The sequence below is a fragment of the Ostrea edulis genome, chromosome 6 (assembly GCF_947568905.1).
Source record: "Ostrea edulis chromosome 6, xbOstEdul1.1, whole genome shotgun sequence".
NCBI lineage: Eukaryota > Metazoa > Mollusca > Bivalvia > Ostreida > Ostreidae > Ostrea > Ostrea edulis.
In genome coordinates this window covers 29631701-29654769 of record NC_079169.1, presented here as the reverse complement: position 1 = coordinate 29654769, position 23069 = coordinate 29631701, and the positions used below count along the sequence as shown (strand labels likewise).

Below are 23069 nucleotides of genomic sequence, written 5' to 3'. Positions count from 1 at the left end.
TATAAAGGTTTCGTCTCAGATATAGGTACATAGTTATACAATAAATTCAAATATTCCAATGATAAAGCATATTGTTTCCTCTATGAAAAGTTTCAAAGAAACTTTCATACAATTTTTCCTGTTCTAATTGTCTACAAGATGGAGTGTTGTGGATTTGATATTCCGGATCTGTCCTGTACCTACTCGTATGATACTTCTTGTTCTGGTTACATCACGGAGACCATCAACACCTATGGGAGTGCTTTCATCGCAGTTCTTGTTACCAATGTCATAGTGTCTGTAAGTTCTATCATTCAATCATGAAATGCTTTCCCAGTCTTTGTTGTTGCATTTCTTCAACCCATAACTAATCTTAATCGATCAGACTATTGATTCAGTCACTTGCTGATTTCATACAACTATTATTATATTATAGATAATAATGATAATTGGAACAGAATACCTACATAGATTACAATTAGCTTTGGAAAAATTAGAGGAACCCGATCTAAAGAATGTTTTGAAAGAAGACGAAATGCACAAACTACAAAATGGAATCTGCACCAATATGTGTTCCTTTCTCAGGGTACATTGTTCAAGGTATTGGTGTGCTTGATATGAGGATGTCGAAACTTACCAACCAAAACTTTTTAAAATTGTTGTAGATGTTATATTAAATGTGCATGTCGGTTTTTCATTCCACAGAGACTTCTTGTATTTCTTTCAGAAACAAGTTATCTGCATGGTTTGGGTGTCTCATGGTTTTGGCAATGGTTCGTACTATTCAAAACTATATTACACAAGATTGTTTTCTTCCTTGCTTTTGACAAACATCCACTGTATATATTTTTGTACTTTACAGATATTAGATGGTGGGATAATACTTTCCATCGTATTTATCAGATACAACCACTATGACATAACATTGACGACAGATTTGTATGCAATAAGCAGAGAATATAACATCAATATGGGGTATATGAAGGACGCATTGTTGATAGCAGTCATTTGTATCCTTGTCTGGTCTCTCATAGCCAAATCCATGTGCTTTGTTGGAATATATGCCAACAGAAAAAGTCTTTTCATAATAGTACGTATTTTTGTTTATATCACAAGATTATTTTTCATCTAACTTATTGATTTATTAATAGCTCACCTGAGCTGAAAGCCCAAGTGAGCTTTTTTGATTACCGGTTGTCCGTCGTCCGTCTGTCTGTCTGTGAACTTTTCATATTTTTGACTTCGTCTTCAGAACCACTGAACCAATTTTAACCAAACTTGGCAAAAAGCATCCTTGGGTAAAGGGGATTTACGTTTGTTCAAACGAAGGACAAATCCCTATTACATGAAAGCTTCCTGACATAGTGCAGGTTCAAGTTTGTTCAAATTATGGCCCTCGGTGATAGGATGGGGCCACAATAAGAGATCAAAGTTTTATCTTCTTTTAAAGGACCACTGAACCAGAAAAGTTCAAATTTACATGAAAGCTCCCTGACATAGCACGTTTTCAGGTTTGTTCAAATCATGACCCCAGGGAATAGGATGGGACCATAATAGGGGATCAAAGTGTTATATGCTGATATATAGAAAAAATCATTGAAAATATCTCTTGAACTAAAAACCATGGCTTTCATATTTCGTTAATACATACTTTACGGAAATACCTTTCATGTGATGCAATGCATATGGTGTGTGATCTTGTGTCCTTGACCTGGAAGATTGATCTACTTTTAATAAATAAATAAATTATATATATATATATATATATATATATATATATATATATATATATATATATAAAATAATTATTTTTCGCAATGATCGGTAATAGTATAGGTAAAACATGAAAAAAAGATACACGAAGACGTTTAGTAAACGTCTTCGTATCTTTTTTATTTTTTACCTATATATATATATATGCGGAAGGTCGGGGTTTGAATCCAGGCCGCGACAGACCTAAGTCGTTAAAACAGGTAGTGACAATTTCATCGCCAAACGCTGGGCATCAGGTGTGAAAGTCACGGTTCCTCGGAGACTTAAAAAGGATGTCCCGTGTCATAATAGGTGTGGCACGTTAAAGAACCCTCACTGCTCAATGGCCGTTAGCGCCGAACAAAGGCCTAAATATGAAGCCCTTCATAGGTCTTGGTGACGCCTCCATATGAGTGAAAAATTCTCGAGAGAGAGAGACATTAAACAAGATACAATCAATCCATCATTTCAAATTCTTTTTTAGTTTATGGTTTCTGAGATTGTGTTGCTGACAATACAAAGTGTCATTTTGATTTTTGCATCATATCTCCTTCGAACTGTGAGTAATTTTATATTATTACACGTGTCAGAACTGAATCTGCAAACAATGACTGTTTTATTGCATTGGAATAAAGTGTGTTAAATGACCTCATATTTACATTATAACGCATAAAGATAAAATTAGAATTCATTGCATGTTTTGAAAGGGTATAACAATGATTTGATCAGAGATTGTTCAATTTCATTGTTCACATGCATTATATTGGATAGTTCCAGACAGTCAACTAAACTCTGAATGTCAGTTGTTCACACGCGCTATGCAGACATTATGTAAACAATGGTTACTGCCATTATTTGTCTACAAATGAATTGTTTTAAGTAAATTTTATATATTGAACAAAGTGATATGTAACAAAAATTAAACAAAAGTTTAATTTTGGTCATATCAAATTTTAAACTTCTAAATAACCGTATGATTGAAAATAACTAATGACTTCAGGTCATAAAATTGATGTAAAGAGAAACAAGTCAAAAGATTTGTTTATATAATGTATATGTAGCGCACCTCTCGTATATACGGACAACTGACCTTCATATTTTGGTTGAGCATTACAACTACATTACAGTAAATTGAAAATAAAAAATCGAATCAAATCGTAATCATGATCTTGTTAAATATCATTTAATATTACACAATATCTAAAACGATGGTTCACTTTGAAAATCAAGATCTATTTAATACTGAAATATATTATCGTAATACATGTAAGTTGCAATGATAGCCATATTTTAAATACGTGCGTACGTTTCTGTGCATAACTCAAACATTTAATTTAGGTTATTGAAATATTTTAGTTGTATTGCTGTTTTTGGAACACCATTGAGAGCTGTCAATTTTCCTACGGAAACACAACTCCCATACCAGTAAGCAACCCACTACTTTAACATGTAGAAAGTAAAAAATTAGAGCATGTTAATAAATAATGTCGCACAAAAATAGCGTAGATATATATGAGACACTGGTAGTATTCTGAGCCACTACCACATACAAAATAAAGAGCATCCAGCCCTTTATACGACTTCTCAGACTGTTGTCCATAATGTAACTCAATGGAAAAGTTTTAATGATTATTTCATGTGTATACTTGTTAATTATGAAAAAATGACGTGGATTAGAATATGTGTTTTTCAATTGACAGATATGCACCACAAATTGGACCAATGCCGCACGATTTATATGGATTTCAACTGGAATTATCATGTTTCATATCATTTACAAGGTACGGTTCTAGTAGAATAATTCAACTGACTGTAATATATTTCATAATATGAATTAGATTAACACCATGTTCATCTGGATCTCAGGTATTTATGATATGCTTGGCGGATCGTGTCTACAAGCAGTCTGTATACACACCTGTGTCTGCAATTCCGGAGAAATCACAGGAGAAATATGGCTTCTTCTACAATGTTTATATCTCCATAAAAAGGTAATAAAGAAACAAAAGCCGATATATGTGATTGTAATTATAGAAATTTCTGGTCCTGAAATATTGATGTCATGCTGGAATATACAAAAAACGGAAATGGGGATATGAAAAGAAGAAGATAACGAACAGTGATCAATCTCAACTCTAATATGGAATACAAAATTAGGAGTTCATCAAACACAGAACCCTAAATAACCAGAGGTGGAATCAGGTACTTAGGAGAAGTAAGTGTCCCCTGTCGATCGATCACACCCGTCGTGAGACTTATATCTTGATCGGGTAAACGGAATAATCCGTAGTCAAAATTGGTGTGTAAAGAACAGCCTAACAATTCGTATGAAACACCTCAAACAACATTTGACCCAATGGCAGGTTGTATTGACAAAATTGATCATTATAAATACCATAGAATTTTACTGTTGAAACCCCTGTAAGAAACTTGTTGTATGTTTTACTATTTATGTTTTACTGTTTTAGCTAGCCAATACAACCTGTCATTGGAACACATGCTGTCTGACGTGTTTCATACCTACTGACAGGCTGATCTTTATTCACTGATTTTGACTACGGATTACGCCGTTTACCTGGTAGGAATGTTTGGCTCACGACGGGTTTAACTGGTCGACAGGGGATGCTTACCCCTCCCAGCACCCCATACCACCTTTGGTATATCCAGTCATCCGTATTTGCCAACTTTTAATTTCATATTCATTATGGAATTTGTGAGATTGATGGCTGTTCGTTATCTTCGCCTTTTCACTGAAACTGTATTCTAATACGCTATTTCCGAGTTGCCCAATAGTTCTTTCTCTTTATGAAAAAGTTATATATACACTAGTTTTAAGGATCCTACTTTGTAATTGTTCATATAAAATATATATAAATACTTTATGTGAAACACTGGACTTGTAAGGTAATGACAGGAAAATCTTTTTTGTTACATGTTATATCATTAAAATTGTTGTGATATTTCAGAAATAAGAAAAAGTGCAGAAAAATAAAATAGATATGATAAAGTGTAACCATTACTCTGTACTTCGCTTAATTAATAATATCCTAGCTGCAAAATGTCAGTTTCCGTTGTACTTTATGTTTAGACATCCCTTGACTGCTACCTTGATAGGCCTTTCCATTCTTATAACTGTGAGTATAATCGTTGAATTTAGTAAATAGTACGAACGTAATTTTAATAATAAATGAGAAAAGAAAACAAAATTTGATACTTGGCCTGTTTTAGGTTGTGGATTTAATTAATGTCTGTGGACTTCTTGTGATACGTTATGGATACTCTTCATTCACACTACTGAGAAAGATTTTAGATGGGATTACCTTGGGATCTCTGAACATGGCAGCTAACCGGGACAACAGCATTCTGATGACTCTAGTTGGACTTAGTTTTTCTTTCTTTTTACAAATTGGAAAATTCATTTCTCTTGGATTGCAAAAGCCAAAGGTTACATTGCTGGTAATTAAAAATATCATATTCTTTATTTCAATATCTATCCTTTACTTTTTATCTAAATTGTTGCTTTCTATTTGTATACATTTCCTGAAAATAATCAGAATTATAAGAATTATTAATGATTCTAGTTCTACTAGGCAGTATATATAATTTAAGAGGAAGTCCTTAGACCACATTGCTCACCAAAGCTAGTGTGTTTTTTCCATGCATATCATTACATTTCAATTATGGGTATACTTTTTGCCACACCCCTTCCCCCTTGATCACGTGTCTCTGTGTGACAAACTTCCGCTTACACTACAGGAGGATGTTTAATGTCAATTTGAATGTATTTACCATAGTGGTTATTGAGAAGAACATTTTTTAAAAGTGTTCAGTTGTATTCCTACGTAAAAAACATTTCAAACTTCTATTGTGACCCATCATTGCACTTCATGTCTTGGCTTAAATCTACACTTTATGAGGATGTTTTCATATTAGATTAACAAATTGAAAGTGCTGTGAATCTTGAAAAAAGAGTTTATAATTTTCTTATATATGTGTAATCCTATATAAAACTGAGCTCTTGGCATGACTTTATTCAGAATCCAAGGGTTATATTATGAACAATTAATGTAGACTACAAAGTGTACCCATGTGGTTCTTGGTAAGATTTTAAAAAGAAATATCCTTTGTGACACTTTGAACCCCTACTGTAGCCGAAAGGGTCATGGTGTGATCAAAGGAAATCTAAATTTCAGAAGAACATGGTTTCTTATGATTGATTGAATATTATTTAACGTCCCTCTCGAGAATATTTCACTCATATGGAGACGACATCACTGCCGGTGAAGGGCTGCAAAATTTAGGCATATGCTCGGTGCTTATGACCATTGAGCATGAAGAGATCTTTATCGTTTCACACATGCTGTGATACGGAACCTCGGTTTTTGCGGTCTCGTCCGAAGGATCGCCCCATTTAATCGCCTTTTATGGCAAGCAAGGGAATGCTGAGGACCTATTCTTACCCAGATCCCCACGGGATTTCTTTTAAGAATGGACAAAATGTATAAGAGGAATATATTAAAATCACATATTAGACACATCATAACAAAAGTACACACCGTCTAGCCTTCTGCGTTTAGTAAACCAGAAGTGATAAAAGAGGTAAGAAAAGATAAAAGAGGTAAGAAAAATTCCATGAGGAATGTCTTTTGGATCCACCTGACAAAGCTTGCAACAACATTATCTGTTTTTAAGGCTCATTATTATAACTGTATTTAAAGCTAAATTGGCATTAATTCCACATTTCGTAATCGTACTTGCGCTCCAACTGCCCCTTCAAAAGATGAAATTCTTCAAATCTTTCTTCAGTTTCAAACATTTGATGTGCTAGTAAATGGGACGGGTGAATATCAGTTACATGTTACCACACCTATACTGGATTCCTATACTTTACAAAAATCCTTACAAAGATAAATTTCTGGATCTATAACATTTCTGGATTATAATAATCTAGTTTGGCAATGCAACCTATCATTGGGTTAAATGGTGTCTGACTTGTTTCATACCAATTATTAAGCCGTTCTTCGCACACTAATTTTGACTACGGATGCCTCCATTTGACTGGTCAAGATCTAGGGCTCACGGCGGGTTTGAACAGTCGTCAGGGGTTGCTTCTCCTCGGCACCTGATCCCACCTCTGGTATATTCATGGGTCCGTGTTTTCCCAACTCTTTATTTTGTATTGCTTATAGGAGTTATGAGATTGATTTCCGTTCGTTATCTTGACCTTTAATGTAAATGTGTTTCTCTCCTTTTTTTCCTTCAGTGTTCTGGCTCTTCATATTATGAATTAATCTGAATACACTTCAACTAAGAATGTTTCATGGCAAGTCAAGTCGACTTTTCCAGTGGTTCTTGACATTAAATTGAAATGTGAAAAGTTTACTGACGACAGACAAAAGACACATTTCTGTCAGAAACTTAAACTCACTTGAGCTAAAACAGTTTTAACACCTGTCTTGCTGTCCTTTAGATTTTATGGAAAGAGGTATTGGTGATTATTTTACTGATTGCCACACTTGGATTGATTTCGGTGCAGATGAAACTTGTAAGTTTTAAGCGTTTTACTCCTTTTTTATGAAATCAATTCATCTAATTTAAAAAAAAAAAGAATACCTGTAATTATATTTCTATGTTCAAAATCCATGATTAGTAATAAAGATAATAAAACAGATAATTTTATCAGCATTATTTGTCAGTGGCACGCATGCAGTTTTAGTACAACCGTTCTATTATACAGGTTGACTGTTGCAGAGATGTCAGTGAAAATTGTCTTTTTAACTATGGTACAAATCCATTGATCAACTTTCCATATTCTAATCGAAACACCAGTGATCTAGTATGTTTATGTTAATCAAAACCCTGTAGCAATGAGGTATCGTTTCCTAAAACAAACATTAAAGTATTCATATCATAGATATTAATATCCATAAAATGTACATGGTCAAGATATTTTTGTAGCTTTGTAATGGCAATAATCCTAATGTTCTGGATGCTGTCAGAATTCAGACGTTTTTGATGTTGGGCTTTACAATAGTCTTGATCCTGTTACAGGTAAAAGTACATTGCTACTTAACGCATTGGTTAATGAAATGATATAATATTATATTCTCAACTTTTGCCTTTCAGTGATTTTTATCTTAGTCTGTTGATTTTTTCCAGTTTGCCTGCACCTCTATAGGCTACGTTTACTTTAAACGATCACAGGATGGACACCTAGGTGTTTTCAAAGGTGTGATTGAGCTTTTCAAGAGTATGTGGTTTACAATAATAAACAACAGGTTTGTATTTATTGATTAAGAATATTAACTCACTAATATTCTGAACGTTAAAGAAATAAGAGAAATTTAATTATAGAATACTAGAATACATAGATCATTGATAAAGACTGTACGTCATCATCTAATCGGAGAAAAATTGAAAGACTTCTGGTTCGAATCTCCACGTGACAGATGGCACATGATGTCTTGTCATATCCTTTCCTCACAAGGCACTTTATTTGCATTGCCTTAGTCTACTCACGTTGTGTAATGTATATGGTACATGCACGGGATTCATGTTAGAACATTTAACGATGAACTGGTGCCCAATCCAGAGAGATACGTAATATGTATATAAAACGAAACCCAGGTGTGGCACGGGCGTTGTTTGTCTTAAAGTTTCGTGGTTATCGTGTTTAGACGATGTAGTGTAAAACGTGTTTACTGTGTTTGTAGAATCTTCTTTGAAATGTTAAATTTCAAACGGAAGTGTATTTGTTTCAGGTTTATAAATGAAAAGAAAATGCCAAACTACAGGAAATTATTTGGAATTGTATGTGTGCTGGCGGGATTTGGTTCGGTAATGATTTAAAAACCTTCTCAAATATTTTATATTCTTATCAACAAAAGCAAAGAAGACATTGCTATATGTATTCATGGAATTCTGTAACATTTGAAGAAAAGGCAGAATTGTGTTTATTCTTAGGTCATGGAGATGGCGTTTACTGTGTCAATATATGCCTACTACTTCACCGAAGGCGATTCAAGTCCATTGTTGCAATTCCTCTCCTGGTTTTCACACTATCGTTACAACATGGAATCCCTATACAAAGGAGTGTCATACACACTCTTGGTCATCATTCCATTGGCTCTCGGAATCCGTATCATTGGCATATGGTGGTTCCTTGTTAAAAGAACAATAGTTTCTTTTTTCACAGTAAGTTTCAATACAGATTAAAAACCTTATTCGCTGTGAAATAATTTGATAAAAGTCTATAGATTAAAACATAATAGTAGAAAACATTAGTGTTTTTTAAAAATATTTCATAGATTTCAGCATTTACATTTTGTTGGACTCTTGGAGAAGTCGTTGTGTTGAGATATGCTTCTTACATTCTGGATATGGTAAGCAATTAATGCATTTTTTTCTGTCTTCGAATACATGAAATGATTTAACTTGACGTAGGAATGTTCTTAATTCACCACCTTAGATTCCTATTTTGATAATGAACACTATAATGTAGTATTCGACAGTACAATAATATTAATAAGTCAGACATATTTCAACAATAGACTAAAGCTGAATGTCATGGTTTTGAGGCATTTAAATTGTGAGAAAGATAAGTCCCATAAAATCACCGGTATCAGTGTGAGACTGACATTACCAGCGTGAGACTGACATTACCGGTGTGAGACTGATATTACCGATGTGAGAATGACATTACCGGTGTGAGACTGACATTACCGGTGTGAGACTGATATTACCGGAATGAAACTGACATTACCGGTGTGAGACTGACATTACCGGTGTGAGACTGACGTTACCAGTGTGATACTGACATTACCGGTGTGAGACTGACATTACCGGTGTGAGACTGACATTTCCGGTGTGAGACTGACATTACCAGTGTGAGAATGACATTACCGGTGTGGGACTGACATTACCGGTGTGAGACTGGTATTACCGGTGTGAAACTGATATTACCGGTGTGAGACTGACATTACCGGTGTGACTGGCATTACCACTGTGACCAGTGTGACATTATCCATGTTAAACGGCTATGGAATATTTTTTCTCTTAAACTGCTGCTACGTCATTAATTATGACGTTATATTTTCTAACATTCACACTACATGGTGATGTGAAATATTTTATATTGTTTTCTAAAAATTTGGATTCGATCTATCTTTCCGGGAACAGCATGAAGTGTTAACCAAATATTTACGCATTAAAATCCGGGGCTCACGGCGGATGTCACCTGTCGACAGGTGATGCTTAATCCTCCTAGGCACCCGATCCCACCTCTGATATATTCAGGGGTCCGTGTTTGCCCAACTCTTTGTTTTTGTATTCCTGATAGGAGTTATGAGTTGATCACTTTCGTTATCTTCACCTTTTGACATAACGTATAAACCATTTACGGTTATTTTCTTTCTGACTATCTAATTAGTTTTTGCATTGAAATTTAAATGTGGAGTTTGAGAATTTAGAATTTTCTCAAAGCTTCTGATTCAATACAGTAAACCATAAATAAGATGTCAGAAAAATGCTCCTTTATTATTTACTCACGTTGGTGGAGAAGTTCCCTCTTTGGGAGAAGATTCGCTGTCTTGGACTCGACTGAACCTTGTCCTAGATTGCGAATCTTGTTCCCACGGTGGAATTTCCCTCTCTCACACTCGTACTAATGAAGGATTCTCTTATTCTTACATTATCAACAGTGCTATACAGGTTTAAACAGTATGATATTTTTTGTCTGCACTGTATTTGATACGCCACGGGGTCTTCAGTACCCTTTACTTGTCGTAAAAGGCGACTAAGTGGGTCAGTCCTTCGGATGAGACTGAAAAATCGAGGCCCCGTGTAACAGCGGTGTGGCACGATAAAGATCCCTTCCAGTTGCTCAAAGACTGTAAGCGCCGAGCATAGGCCTAAATTTTGCAGCCCTTCATCGTCAATACTAACGTCTCCATATGGGTGAAAATATCTCGAGTGGGACGTTAAACAACATACATAAATAATAAATCAATCAATCAATACGCCACAGACGATACACAATATTTAAACTATTCACATATTCAAATAAATTAGTTTAAGTGCTTAACATTCCATGGGGTCGATATTTAAGATATGCAATGTAACCTTCATTATACCATACAACACTTTTAAGTCTAGAAAAATGACCCGTGGAATAGGCTACGATAACAAATAAAACATGCTCAATACAGCTGGAAGGAATATGAATGACGTAGATAAACTACAGCCGTAAACAGTCATTCCAAGTTCAAAATATATGACAATGTCTAAACTTCTAAACTATCTATTTTGTATTGCTTAAAAGAGTTATGAGATCGATCACTGTTCGTTATCTTCAATTTCATGTCATTATAAAGTATCAGTTTTGAAAGTGTTGAAATTAAATGATTTTCATTAAATGTAATTCAAACATGATTGTTTAATTGGTTAAAACTTAAGTTATGATTTCATCGAAGGAAATGTTTTGTTCACTTTGAGACTAGCATTATAAACAGGTTGCGGAATAATAAACTGAAATGGAATCAGAACATGTTAATTAATTAATGTTTCCATTATCCGTGTTGATACTGTTTCAAATCAATACTTATAAATTATCAATTTGTGCCAATAAACTCCGAAACGCTTGCTCCAGAGTTACTACTTGCACCTTTAATGATGTAGGTACAACGGTGTATTTGAATTTAAAGTCGTAGAAAAAATACCAATTTGTATGCTGGTGACTAGCAGTTAATTTAGGTCAAAAAAAAAAATAATTATAACCTCGTATGGGATTGTGAAATTCCACTTAAGGTGAAGCTTCGTCCTTATACACTGAATCTTGACCTCTCGGTGAGATTGCAGTATTCCATACTCGTTATGATGATGGCTGGTTGATTGATTTTCGTGGAGAATTTTTCACTCAAATTGAGACATCACCAGCTGTACATGAAGTACCACAAATTTAAAACTATGCTTAGCGTTCATTTCTGTAGCAGTGAGGGTTCATGAATGTGTCAACACCTGACGCGACTCGGGACCTCTGTTTTAAAGTTCCTATCCGAAAGATTCCCATCTCTAAGTGTTCTAGCGTTCATGTCCGAAAGATTCCCACCTCTAAGTGTTTGGCGAAGGAGCAATCACTACCAATGTTGACGTCCTAGGTTTGACTTGTTCGGGACTCGAACCCACAACCTTTCGGTTACAAAGCGAACGCTCTACCACTTAGTTACAATAAATGATTCTATCAATAAATAGAATAAATAAAATTATATCGTATGATCATCTACATCTAATTATAATGAATGTATGTTGTCTCACGTCAATTTAGCGATATTTCAGCCATAATGTACAATTTACCATGTAAAAATGTTTTTGACAATTGTAAACAATGCTATATGATTTAATATGACCTCTTTGTCATTCAGGCATACAATTGTCTCGACTCTGACTACTCCTTCAACAAGCACACATATGGTATTCCTTCTCGAAGTTCAGTAAGTTCCACAGTATCTATGGTATATATATATATATATATATATATATATATATATATATATATTGCATCCCAAACTATGATCATAAGTACATCAGCAGCATTATTTATTCCAGCTCTGTTTGGAATACAGTGAAAGGATCTATATTCAATCAGGAGTCATCATTGGATACCTTGTGCCTCATATCATTTTGAACGTACGTTTTATATTTCATGTCCTTAGTTCTTCACAATTTTCAACTGATCAGAGACATGTTCCTGAGTTTTAGACATTCTTCATTTAGATAACTGCGATGATTATCTTGGATGCCATTTATCCCCATCTAAAGCAAGACGGAGATGTTCGCAGGTTTTCAATGAGATTGTTGCTAGGTCTACTTCAAATTATGTAAGTCTCCCTCTTTTCCAGCCCATTAACACTGAAAATTATGATCAATATTTACAATCGTTTCGTTATCTCTTTCCTTTCTACAAATGAATAGAAAGAAGCACAGCATCGCGTCGAAAATATACATCGGAATACAGACATTCTCATTGGTACGTATACAGGCATTGATTCCATAATGAGGAGGGTGGATTCAAAACTTTTAGAAGATTGTTTTCGCTCTCGAGATATTAATGTATTCTACAGAATATTCACAATGGAAACTCTAAAAATCACTGCAAACTGACTGGTTTCTAGATTTAAAACCTTGACATAGTCAAAGTACTGATTTCCGGTCACGTAATGTGTTTATTTGTAAATGCATATACATGTAATCCATACACGTATTAGAATTCTTGTAGGATTTTGATTTAAAAAGTGAAAATAACGAAAAGTAACCAACCTCGTAAATCTTAAGGTAAGGTTTGCAACAACGCTGATATAACTCTTGATGTACTTCCGTGCACGTGATACTTTATGACATCACAATGAAAAAGTATGCCATGACGTACAGGTTTACATAGATGTACCGTGGGGAAAATGTCGCAAAATTTTCTCTTTATCTACTACCACTTTTAAAAAGTGTTGAGAGATGCATGTGTAAATCTGCTTGACAAATGTTTCTCAAATGATCACATATTAATTTTCTTTGATACTCTAAAAGTCTACAATTTATATATATATATATATATATATATATGGTATGCGCTACGGTAATTTCGAATTTTTGTTTTGACCTTGAAATCGCCCCAAATGGGCATCGGTATTTGAAATATAGAAAGTCTATCGTTTGTAACAACGGCTTGACGCAGGTAAAATAATGATGATCGTTCAATGATGTTTTGTATGAAACCATGATAGCTAGGAAACATGTAATTCCCAGGAATCTTGCTTGAGAAAGTAGAATTTATTTGATATTCTTATAATCGATCATTGTGAATAGTAACCTCAAAGTTTTCAAGGTCCGACATTTCATGTCAAATATCAACGAGCTAGGAATTATTTTTGACATTCCCAAGCACGTTTCAAATAAATATTCCTATGCTATACCTTTCTTACTTTATATTTCGATGTTATGGCACATTCTACTTGCACCGAAGCGATTTATCGCATGATTTTGAAATGTAGAAATATCATGTCATGCGACTGATGCGATCACTTAAGAATAAAAGAGGCGTTTTCTCTAGTACATTTTAAAATATTCTTAGTTTTGTCCAAGGAACATCTGCATAACAGTTTGGATATTGTAGACATAAAAACAGATTTGTTTTGTGTCATTTTCACTAACTTTACGTTAATTCGCCCCCCCCCCCCCCCTAGATCCGCCACTAACCTGGCTTTTGATAACATTTTTGCGAAGGTGACATTCGTCTGTCCAACGATGGAAACTTATAGAATAAGGTGGTATTTGAGACAATTTTGTGCTGATGAAACACGGAATTTATGACGAAACGGTCCCATGGAATACCCGCCGGGAAAGTGAAGATATAAGATACACATATTGTATTGTTGTCCTCTTGATATTGAACAGTGTTGAATATAGTAAAATTAAACACACAAAACAACAACAACAACACACACACACACACAAACACACACACACACACACACACACACACACACACACACACACACACACACACACATACAAAACTTCCTGATTGATTCGGTTGAGCATCACTGAAGAGACATTATTTGTTGAAATGCGCATCTGGTGCATCAAAATTGGTACCGTATAAGTTTTATATTGTAATATTTCATTTATTTATTCATATTTGTTTTCTGTCTATTGTCATATTTGTTTTATATCGTTTGATAAAATTCTAATTTTACCTTCATCGATCGTCAGCTTAATCTGTATGCCTTGATAATAAAATCGTCTAAGTAAATCGGGAGAAAATGTGATGCTACAGTACTTGGCAAATAGATATAACTAATTTATCCTTTTTGGGCTGGAATCATATTTTGTTCATGAACATGTTCAACGCACCCATCAAAAATTTATCGAACGAAGTGACAAATCGCATAAATGAAATAATTCTTTTTAATCTGTTACCATGGAAACAGTGCCCAGTAGGTAATAACTTTATTTGATTTTATAAATGTTTATGATACAAATATTATGTTAAAAGTGGACTTATTCTGATGTAGACCTTGTACAACTGCAAACTGTATTTTTTGTCGCCATGACAACCAATTTACATTTTATTCAAGAGGCAATAAGTGCTACTTTTTTGTTTTGAATTCAAATTTCTGTACCATTTAGTATAATTTGGTAGATAATAATCTTTTCCAAAATTCTACTAGCTTTCTACCCCCATAAGTTTCCCTTGTGTAGGTTTTGTACCTCTAGTATTCCCTTTTGTACAAAGATCCAGAAAATATAAAACATTCCAAAATTAAGCCCATCTAGTCAAAAATCAACACGGGCAATTTTATAAGTCAAAGTGTTTTTGAATAAATTCCTACTGAACATATTGCTATGCAACATGACTTTGTTGGCTACACGTTAAAATGTTGCAAACCTTACCTTAAAAGAAAAAAAAAATTCCCCATGCACTATATTTTTTAGCGGTGAAATTTTCACCTGTCAGGAGATAGTTACATGTACCCGTGACGTAATATCAAAGCCTGCTGATGTGTTTCTCACTAAATTGTTATTCTTAATGAAGCGTATATAGTTTTTTTTATCAACCCTCTTACTAAATCTACTCTACATGTTATTATTGGTAGGACGAATACTTCCTATCTTTAAGTAGGGTACGGAGATTTATTGATGCTACTTATTTTTCAACAGATTCTGAACGCCACCTTTTGGATAGGACTGATATTGATGGGATTAATTCCCGGACATATCCACATGTCTAATCTGATGGATGCCTTGTCTGGTAGTCATGTCTCCTTTATCACTGGTAACATGAAAGCCATTGTGCTGGGAACTTTATATGGTTTGATAGGAGTCATCCCTCTTTATTCAGCAGTCCAGTCAGTAGGAATTTTTGGTGTAATCAAACAGAAATCCAGAGTTCTAAAGCTGGTGAGTTGAACACGGACATGAACTACATCTAGAATTATCTTGATATTGCTTGAGTGCTCCTTGGTTTTATATTGTACAGAATATGACAAATATTACCCATATCCAAGTCATCTTAATAGCTAATCTAAACCGATGATACTTGTAAGAGATGTATTTATCTAACTTACCATAACGAAAACAAGTGATCGGGTTACAATGTGGACTTTTCTCTATATAAAAGGTGAAGATAACGAACAATTTCAATCTCATAAATCCTATAAGCAATACGAAATAGATAGTTGGGCAAACACGGACCTCTGGACAAACCAGAGGTTGGATCAGGTGTCTAAGAGGAGTAAGCACCCACTGTCGATCGATCACACCCGCCGTGAGCCCTATATTTTGATTAGGTAAACGGAGTTATCCGTAGTCAAAATCTTTTTTATATATTATGAAGTTTTTTCATTTGCAGTATTGTTCATCCAATCTTTTCTTGAAATTATATTGCAATATATAATCTAATGGCTTATGAAATATTCATAACGTGGGATCAGTCGTCCACAAGAATTATTTTGTTAAGCACCACTCTGATTCTACGTACAGGTACTCCGTGAGTGATATTCTAAGAGAACTAAGTTCAATTTGTGTCATATTTGGCCCCGTGAATTTTTTAAAAATTGAAGTACATTATATTATTGATTATAAAAAAACCACCACAACAAACACTATATTTTCACAAGTACTCCCATATACATTAGGACAATAGTTATCGTATTGTAAATTCTATATTTATCTGCAAATTCCAAATCCTGCAATATAATAAAGCCTTAACCTGCTGCAGATGATGTGTTGTTGATTTACAAGTATGACATTACAGACCAAAAGCAGTGACCCATTCATAAATTTGGAATGTTCTCTTGTTAAACTTTCAGGACAAATATTACTTGTTAAACTTGTTTTGTTATCGATATAAAAGTTAAAATGTTAGTTTTATCTACAGTGCGTGTTTAATGGATTAACCCCTCTTTTTGTTGATGAAAAGGCGACTATAAAGATATGAATATCAATATCATAATTCCAATAAAGATTACAAACTTAAGAGTACTGCAAACACGTACTCTTGGACATACCAGAGCCCTATATCTTGATCAGGTAAACGGAGTAATCCGTAGTCAAAATAAGTCTGTAAAGATGGTATGAAACACGTCAGACATCTAATTTAAGAATTTACAAATCGATGAATTTAACCAATCCTTATGCAAAGTCATGAGGGAGTTCGGTGTTCAATATATTTTTTTTAAATTTCGCATACGAGTTGAAAAGAATGACTCCCTACTCGTCCTTCCATGGCAGTGTAAATCGCCCGATGTTTAGTAACCGAGTCAACAAAACACACAGAGCAACAGGTTACATATGGAGAGACCCGTCATTGATTTATTCGTGTTTACCCAACTATCTACAATTGTATTTTGCATTGCTTATAGAAGTTAGGAGATTGATCACTGTATGCTATCTTCACCTCCATCATGTGTGTACGAGTCTAGACGGAAAGGTCCGAACCCAAAACTCCTTTTTTCAAAATATCCCGTGGGGATCCGGGTTAGAATAGGTCCTCAGTACCCCTTGCTTGTCGTAAGAGGCAACTAAATGGGGCGGTCCTTCGGATGAGACCGCAAAAACCGAGGTCACGTGTGTGACACGATAAAGACCCCTCCCTGCTCAATGGCCATAAGCACCGAGCATAGGCCTAAATTTTGCAGCCCTTCACCGGCAGTGGTGACGTCTCCATATAAGTGAAATATTCTTGAGAGGGACGTTAAACAACATTCAATCAATCAATCATATATACCATCAATTTTTATGATGAAGTGATTATTGTGCGTTACGTAATGAGGAAAGAACCAAATCACAATATTTTCATAAAATCCTTGTATACAAAGGTTCTCAAACGAATCTTTACTAGGGCGATTTGTTTAACACCCTTTCATTTACAATTTACATAATTACCTGTGATTGAAGTAACAATTTTATTTATCCTCGATGTTTTAAAACAACTAAATTTTCTCGTTAATGGTCAATGGATTTTTCAATTTCATTTATTAATTATGTTTGATTTAAATTCAAAATTCGACCGCAATACAAAATATTACCAAAAAATACAAGTGTGCAAAAATTCAAAGTGATTAGAAGAATATTATCTATTCATTGAACTCAGAATATCTTGTTTTACCCATTTCATGCACTACTATTAAACTACATGTACAATTATATTGCACATATATCACACGTTGGTTATTGGTGATTTCTTGATACATGGTAAACAATTTATTGTTAAGTTTTCATATCATGTCACTGTCAATATGTCGTAAAAATGTTGATGTAAGCTACAAATCACTGTCATATTGTAAATTTTGAATTTACCAGGTGGATGTAAATCCATTTTACAAAATGTCATCAAATACAACATTTACAACATGTCATCAAATACATTTACAATATGACAGTAGAGACAAACTTTACAATATGACAATAAATACAAAATTCACAATATCATAACGAGTTGTTTATTTTGTATTGAATGCCACTCAGTAAATTCAAAATTTATCATATGACATCATTGTAAAATGAACCATTACTACCTGCAGTATCAGTCGATGTTAGTGCTATTTGTACTGGTATGATATCACTGTAAATGAAGCATTACTACTTGCAGTGCCAGGCAATGTTAGTGCTATCTGTACTGGTGGACTTGGTTTTCCTGTTTCTGGCGTCCTTGATCCAACACTTTGTAAGTACCTCTATTTAGGCGGAAGTAACTCCAATGAAGTGCATGTCTAAATTGTTTTTTCTTCTTTTGCGTTTCATTCAAGATAAAGACATCGCTAGCTGTGGGTAAGTGAAGTACAACACATTTGGGCCTAGATGTATGGCACTCACTGCCGTAACATCGGAGGTTATTTCAAATTATCGTGCCAACAACTACCCTGATACGGGGATTGCGTTTTACGTCAAATCCGAAAGACCCGTTAATTTTGGCGGATTTCTTTTCATCCACAAACAACTCATAAATAACAAGACATTCCTCAGGATAAAGATTACTCTCATTATCCCAAATGAAAGAAATTAATTCAATGAAATACACCCTTTTAGATATGGCTCACAACGGATTTGACCGGTCAACAGGGGATGCTTACTCTTCCTAGGCATCTGATCCCACCTCTGGTATGTCCAGGGGTCCGTGTTTGCCCAACGCTCTACTTTGATGATTGATTGAATATTGTTTAACGTCCCCCTCGAGAATATTTGACTCACATGGAGACATCACCACTGCTGGTGAAGGGCTGCAAATTTTCGGCCTATGCTCGGTGTTTATGTCCTTTGCGCAGGGAGGGATCTTTATCGTGCCACACCTGTTGGGACACGGGACCTCGGTTTTTGCGTTCTCATTCGAAGGACGGCCCTATTTAGTCGTCTTCTACGACAAGGAAGGGGTATTGAGGACCTATTCTAACCCGAGTCCCCACGTTATGTATTGCTTATGTGTAATTAGATTGATCACTGTTTATTGTCGTCACCTTTCATATTGCTTATTTATGTACATATAATTTCAAAACGTGAAATAAATCTCTTGCTGTGGCCTTCATTTCGACATTTAGATGAAAAGGCTAAGATAACGAGCAGTGATCAATCTCATAATTCCTTTTAGGAATAAAAAATTAAGAGCTGGGTAAACACAGACCCCTGGATATATCAGAGGTGGAATATAAACAATAATCATTTTCATTCATATGTCAATTCGATCTTAATGAACTCGAAATAAATTACACCAAAGAGTCTTCCACATCTGATTCGTACTTAGATATTTTATTGAACATATATGGTAATGGCAAACTAACATTTCAACTTTATGACAAACGGGATGATTTCAGCATCTCCATCGTCAACTTCATATCTATATAATGTATAGTAATATTCCATTCCTTTATCACCTGTATTTGATGCTTCTATTTCTCAACTGATTCGATACACAAGAGCTTGTTCTGTGTATGATAAGTGTTTCAATCGAGGCAGGCTACAGGCAAACAATTTGATGTTACAGGAGTTTCAACTGTCTCGTTTAAAGTCACCATTCGCAAATTCTATGGTCGTTATAACGATTTAGTTTGCCAGTACAACCTAGCATGTCATTAGGTCGAATGCATTCTGATATGTTACATATCAATTATTAGGCCATTCTTTACATGCTGATTTTGAATTTGACTGAGGCTTACTCCGGTTACTTGATCAAGATATAGGGCTCACGGCGGGTGTGACTGATTGACAAGAAATGACATTTGAAAAATCCACCCAAATGAAATGCACCCTTCTAAATTTATAGCAATGGTATTGTTTACTTATGTACATGTAATTTTAAAATGTAGAAATAGATACCAATATTGCATTTTTTCTAGGGTTATTGCGCTTGTTTAGACGGATCAGATTGCGGCGAGTATAAGTATAGTAAAACTCCACAGGTATGAAATTTACAAATATAAAATTCTTTGCTTACTGAATTAAACATGGTTACTTCAATCTTACATGTTATCATGATACTTTGATTATAAACCCAGCGTTTACATTATATTAGTGTTATCAATAAATCAAGCATTAAATACTTCTCATGTCTTCAAATCAATATGAAATTATGCTATGCAGTTTTTTTTATCAGAATGTTAATTGATATTGAAATTTGTAAACTTTCTAATTGCATTCTTATGGTATGGTTCGCTTTTGCAATAAGGTGTTTTTATCATAAATTGTTCTATTAATAATAGGCCCATATTTACTCTATTAGATTACAAAGTTCATATATGAACAATGGAATGAATACAGATTTTCAAAGTCCATGATTTTCAGGAATCAACTTTGTTACAAAGGTAATCGGAGAAAAGTTCATTAAATGTTTTAGAATATTGTTTTAATGTAAAGGAATTTGATTTAATCTTAGGTCTGTGAAAACACATCATTGTACTTTAATTCGTCAGGAGTGCTAGTAGCATACATGGTTACCACCATCGTTTTACACGTAAGTTAACAGAAATACAGTATACTTTTTGTATTTACTTTTAAGTGTACTCAAGCTATGATTCATGTAATAAATCATTTGTCCTTAAAAGGCAAGAAGTATTACATCTAATAGTCATATGACTAACCGGATGATTTCAGCTTCGCCGTCAACTTCCCATATTTATGTAGCAATATTCCATTATCACCTGAATATGGTGTTTATGCCTATCAACTGATTCGATATGCAAGAGCTTGTACGGCGGAAGATCAGTATTTAAATCGAAGCAGGCTCCTGACAAACAAGTTGATGTTACAGGAGTTTCAACAGTCTCGTTTAAAGTCAGTATTTCGCAAATTCTACGGTCGTTATACTGATCCAGTTTGCCAACACGCCTTATCATTGGTTCAAATCCTGTTTGATCTGTATCGTACCGATTGTTAGGCCATTCTTGGCACTCTGATTTTGACTACGAACGTAAAGTATGTAAAGAACCGAAAGGTTGATCTGGAACCCGTCAGCAGCATTACACCTAATGAAAGGCGGTATTTACATAATAGATCATTATGTCATTATGACCACCATAGAATTTGCGAAATGCTGACTTCAATCTAGACTGTAATTCACACGTAGCATCATGTTATTTGTCAGTAGCCTGCCTTCATTAAAAAATTGATCATACGCAGAATATACCACATGCAGGAGAGAATGGACTGTTGCTACATAAATATGGGAACTGCCGATTGATAAACTAAATTCATCGCGTTATATGAAAAGATAACTTTGTGACAACTTTTCTGCAGAAAATTCTGATAAATTTTCAATGGTTTTTGTGGAGTGAAATCAATACTACCCTCAACTACATGCACTATTTTGTTTTACACTCGGTGTCATGCATTTATTGGATGTATATGTTAAAGAAAGCAAACCATTGAGGTTTGAGAAAGTTAAACAAGAGAAAGCTTTCGATTGTAACGTCACAGTAGAATGACGCAAAAACAACGTCATGTGTAAACATTTGGCAACGTATTTCAAAACAAAAAACGTAAAAATTATGTGAAATGGAAAATTACATTAGAATGGGAATATTTTCTTCTCAATTGTTATTTGTGACCGTTAATATTGACACTGACGCCACAATTAGAATTTACTAATTAACGATCCCACATATTTTGAATTATTTTTTGAGAAAGGTATCTCGCTTTTACCATTAAGATTTATCTTCTAGAGGGATACAACACAGTTGTCACCCTGCATGTGAAGGAGACATCACGAAGTGTCTCCCTTCACGTGACCAGCCTTCGACCAATGCAATTGACTGTATTATTCTAAAGGATACACAGGGGTCCGTGTTTGCCCAACTATCTATTTTGTATTGCCTGTAGGAGTTATGAGATTGATCACTGTTCGTTATCTTCACCTTGCATAATAATGCTGATTACTACATTTATGTGATCAATTTATAAGGCTCACGACGGTTGTGATCGGTCGAAAGGGGATGTTTACTCCTCCTAGGCACATGATCCCACCTCTGGTATGTTTGCTCTATTTGTACATGTAATCTTGTATTCCTCAAGGGAGTTATGAGATTGATCACTCTTCGTTAACTTCACCGTTACATTTTTGGTGATAAAATTTTGTGTTCATACAGAATTCATTATCCGCGAGGAATGTGTCATACACTGTATGTCAAATATAGATAAATTTACGAAATTTCACGTAATGTACTACATAATTGCCTACCATGATGATTTTTGGAAATTAGGTAACTGTTGTTAACATTTGGTATGAGGAAATTACCATAAACAGTAAGCGAGTTGTGGGTGCAAAAATGAACTTTTTTTTTTTTTTTTTTTTTTTTATAATTTCCGATACTGAAGTTTTCTCTTACACATATACTACCTACATTTGGTATCTAATTACAGATAGCAGGTTTACTTTTTACCATCAAGATATCTAGAGGACTAACCACCAGGATTGACGTTATTGATGATAAAGAAAATCTTAAAGAAAATATGGAAATGGTAGGAAGCCAGTAGGGACCTCTTCTTAATGGATCTTGAAGTGGCAGACTTGGGATAACTACGCTACATGAATTACGGTCAACTTCCAACTTGATAAAATTCAGATATAAAAAACACGATTAATTATTGCCATGTGCAGGATTTTTTTCTATATGTTTACTACTTTGTTACTGCTTCCTCTAATCACTTTTAACTTTTCGTAATTAAACTTCCTGATTTGTACATATATTACGTGCAAAATAAAGTTTTATTTGAATTACATATACATGTATACCACATTATGTAATTCTTTTTGTTTGTCCCGAAGAAGGGACAAGTCGTCCAATAAATTTAACAATCTGGTA

At 34.5% G+C, this 23069-nt stretch overlaps 1 protein-coding gene across 2 annotated transcripts in view; it reads left to right on the top strand.

Moving 5' to 3' along the window:
* Window positions 1-23069, top strand: part of LOC125647885 (uncharacterized) — a 28573-nt gene extending 5504 nt beyond the window's left edge. Inside the window, exons 6-31 of one of the 2 annotated variants that reach the window (XM_048874714.2) lie at window positions 139-279; window positions 416-579; window positions 707-752; window positions 842-1069; window positions 2216-2290; window positions 3088-3156; window positions 3432-3512; window positions 3598-3722; window positions 4820-4865; window positions 4960-5187; window positions 7202-7276; window positions 7469-7567; window positions 7690-7782; window positions 7891-8009; window positions 8493-8568; window positions 8695-8925; window positions 9039-9113; window positions 12150-12218; window positions 12334-12414; window positions 12502-12605; window positions 12700-12754; window positions 15439-15678; window positions 18371-18445; window positions 20109-20171; window positions 20645-20722; window positions 22627-23069. In XM_048874714.2, the coding sequence (XP_048730671.2) occupies window positions 139-279; window positions 416-579; window positions 707-752; window positions 842-1069; window positions 2216-2290; window positions 3088-3156; window positions 3432-3512; window positions 3598-3722; window positions 4820-4865; window positions 4960-5187; window positions 7202-7276; window positions 7469-7567; window positions 7690-7782; window positions 7891-8009; window positions 8493-8568; window positions 8695-8925; window positions 9039-9113; window positions 12150-12218; window positions 12334-12414; window positions 12502-12605; window positions 12700-12754; window positions 15439-15678; window positions 18371-18445; window positions 20109-20171; window positions 20645-20722; window positions 22627-22740 (2850 nt within the window). In that variant the 3' untranslated portion in view covers window positions 22741-23069. The remainder of the gene's footprint in view (window positions 1-138; window positions 280-415; window positions 580-706; window positions 753-841; window positions 1070-2215; window positions 2291-3087; window positions 3157-3431; window positions 3513-3597; window positions 3723-4819; window positions 4866-4959; window positions 5188-7201; window positions 7277-7468; window positions 7568-7689; window positions 7783-7890; window positions 8010-8492; window positions 8569-8694; window positions 8926-9038; window positions 9114-12149; window positions 12219-12333; window positions 12415-12501; window positions 12606-12699; window positions 12755-15438; window positions 15679-18370; window positions 18446-20108; window positions 20172-20644; window positions 20723-22626) is intronic. The other variant, XM_048874716.2, reaches the window with a different exon arrangement.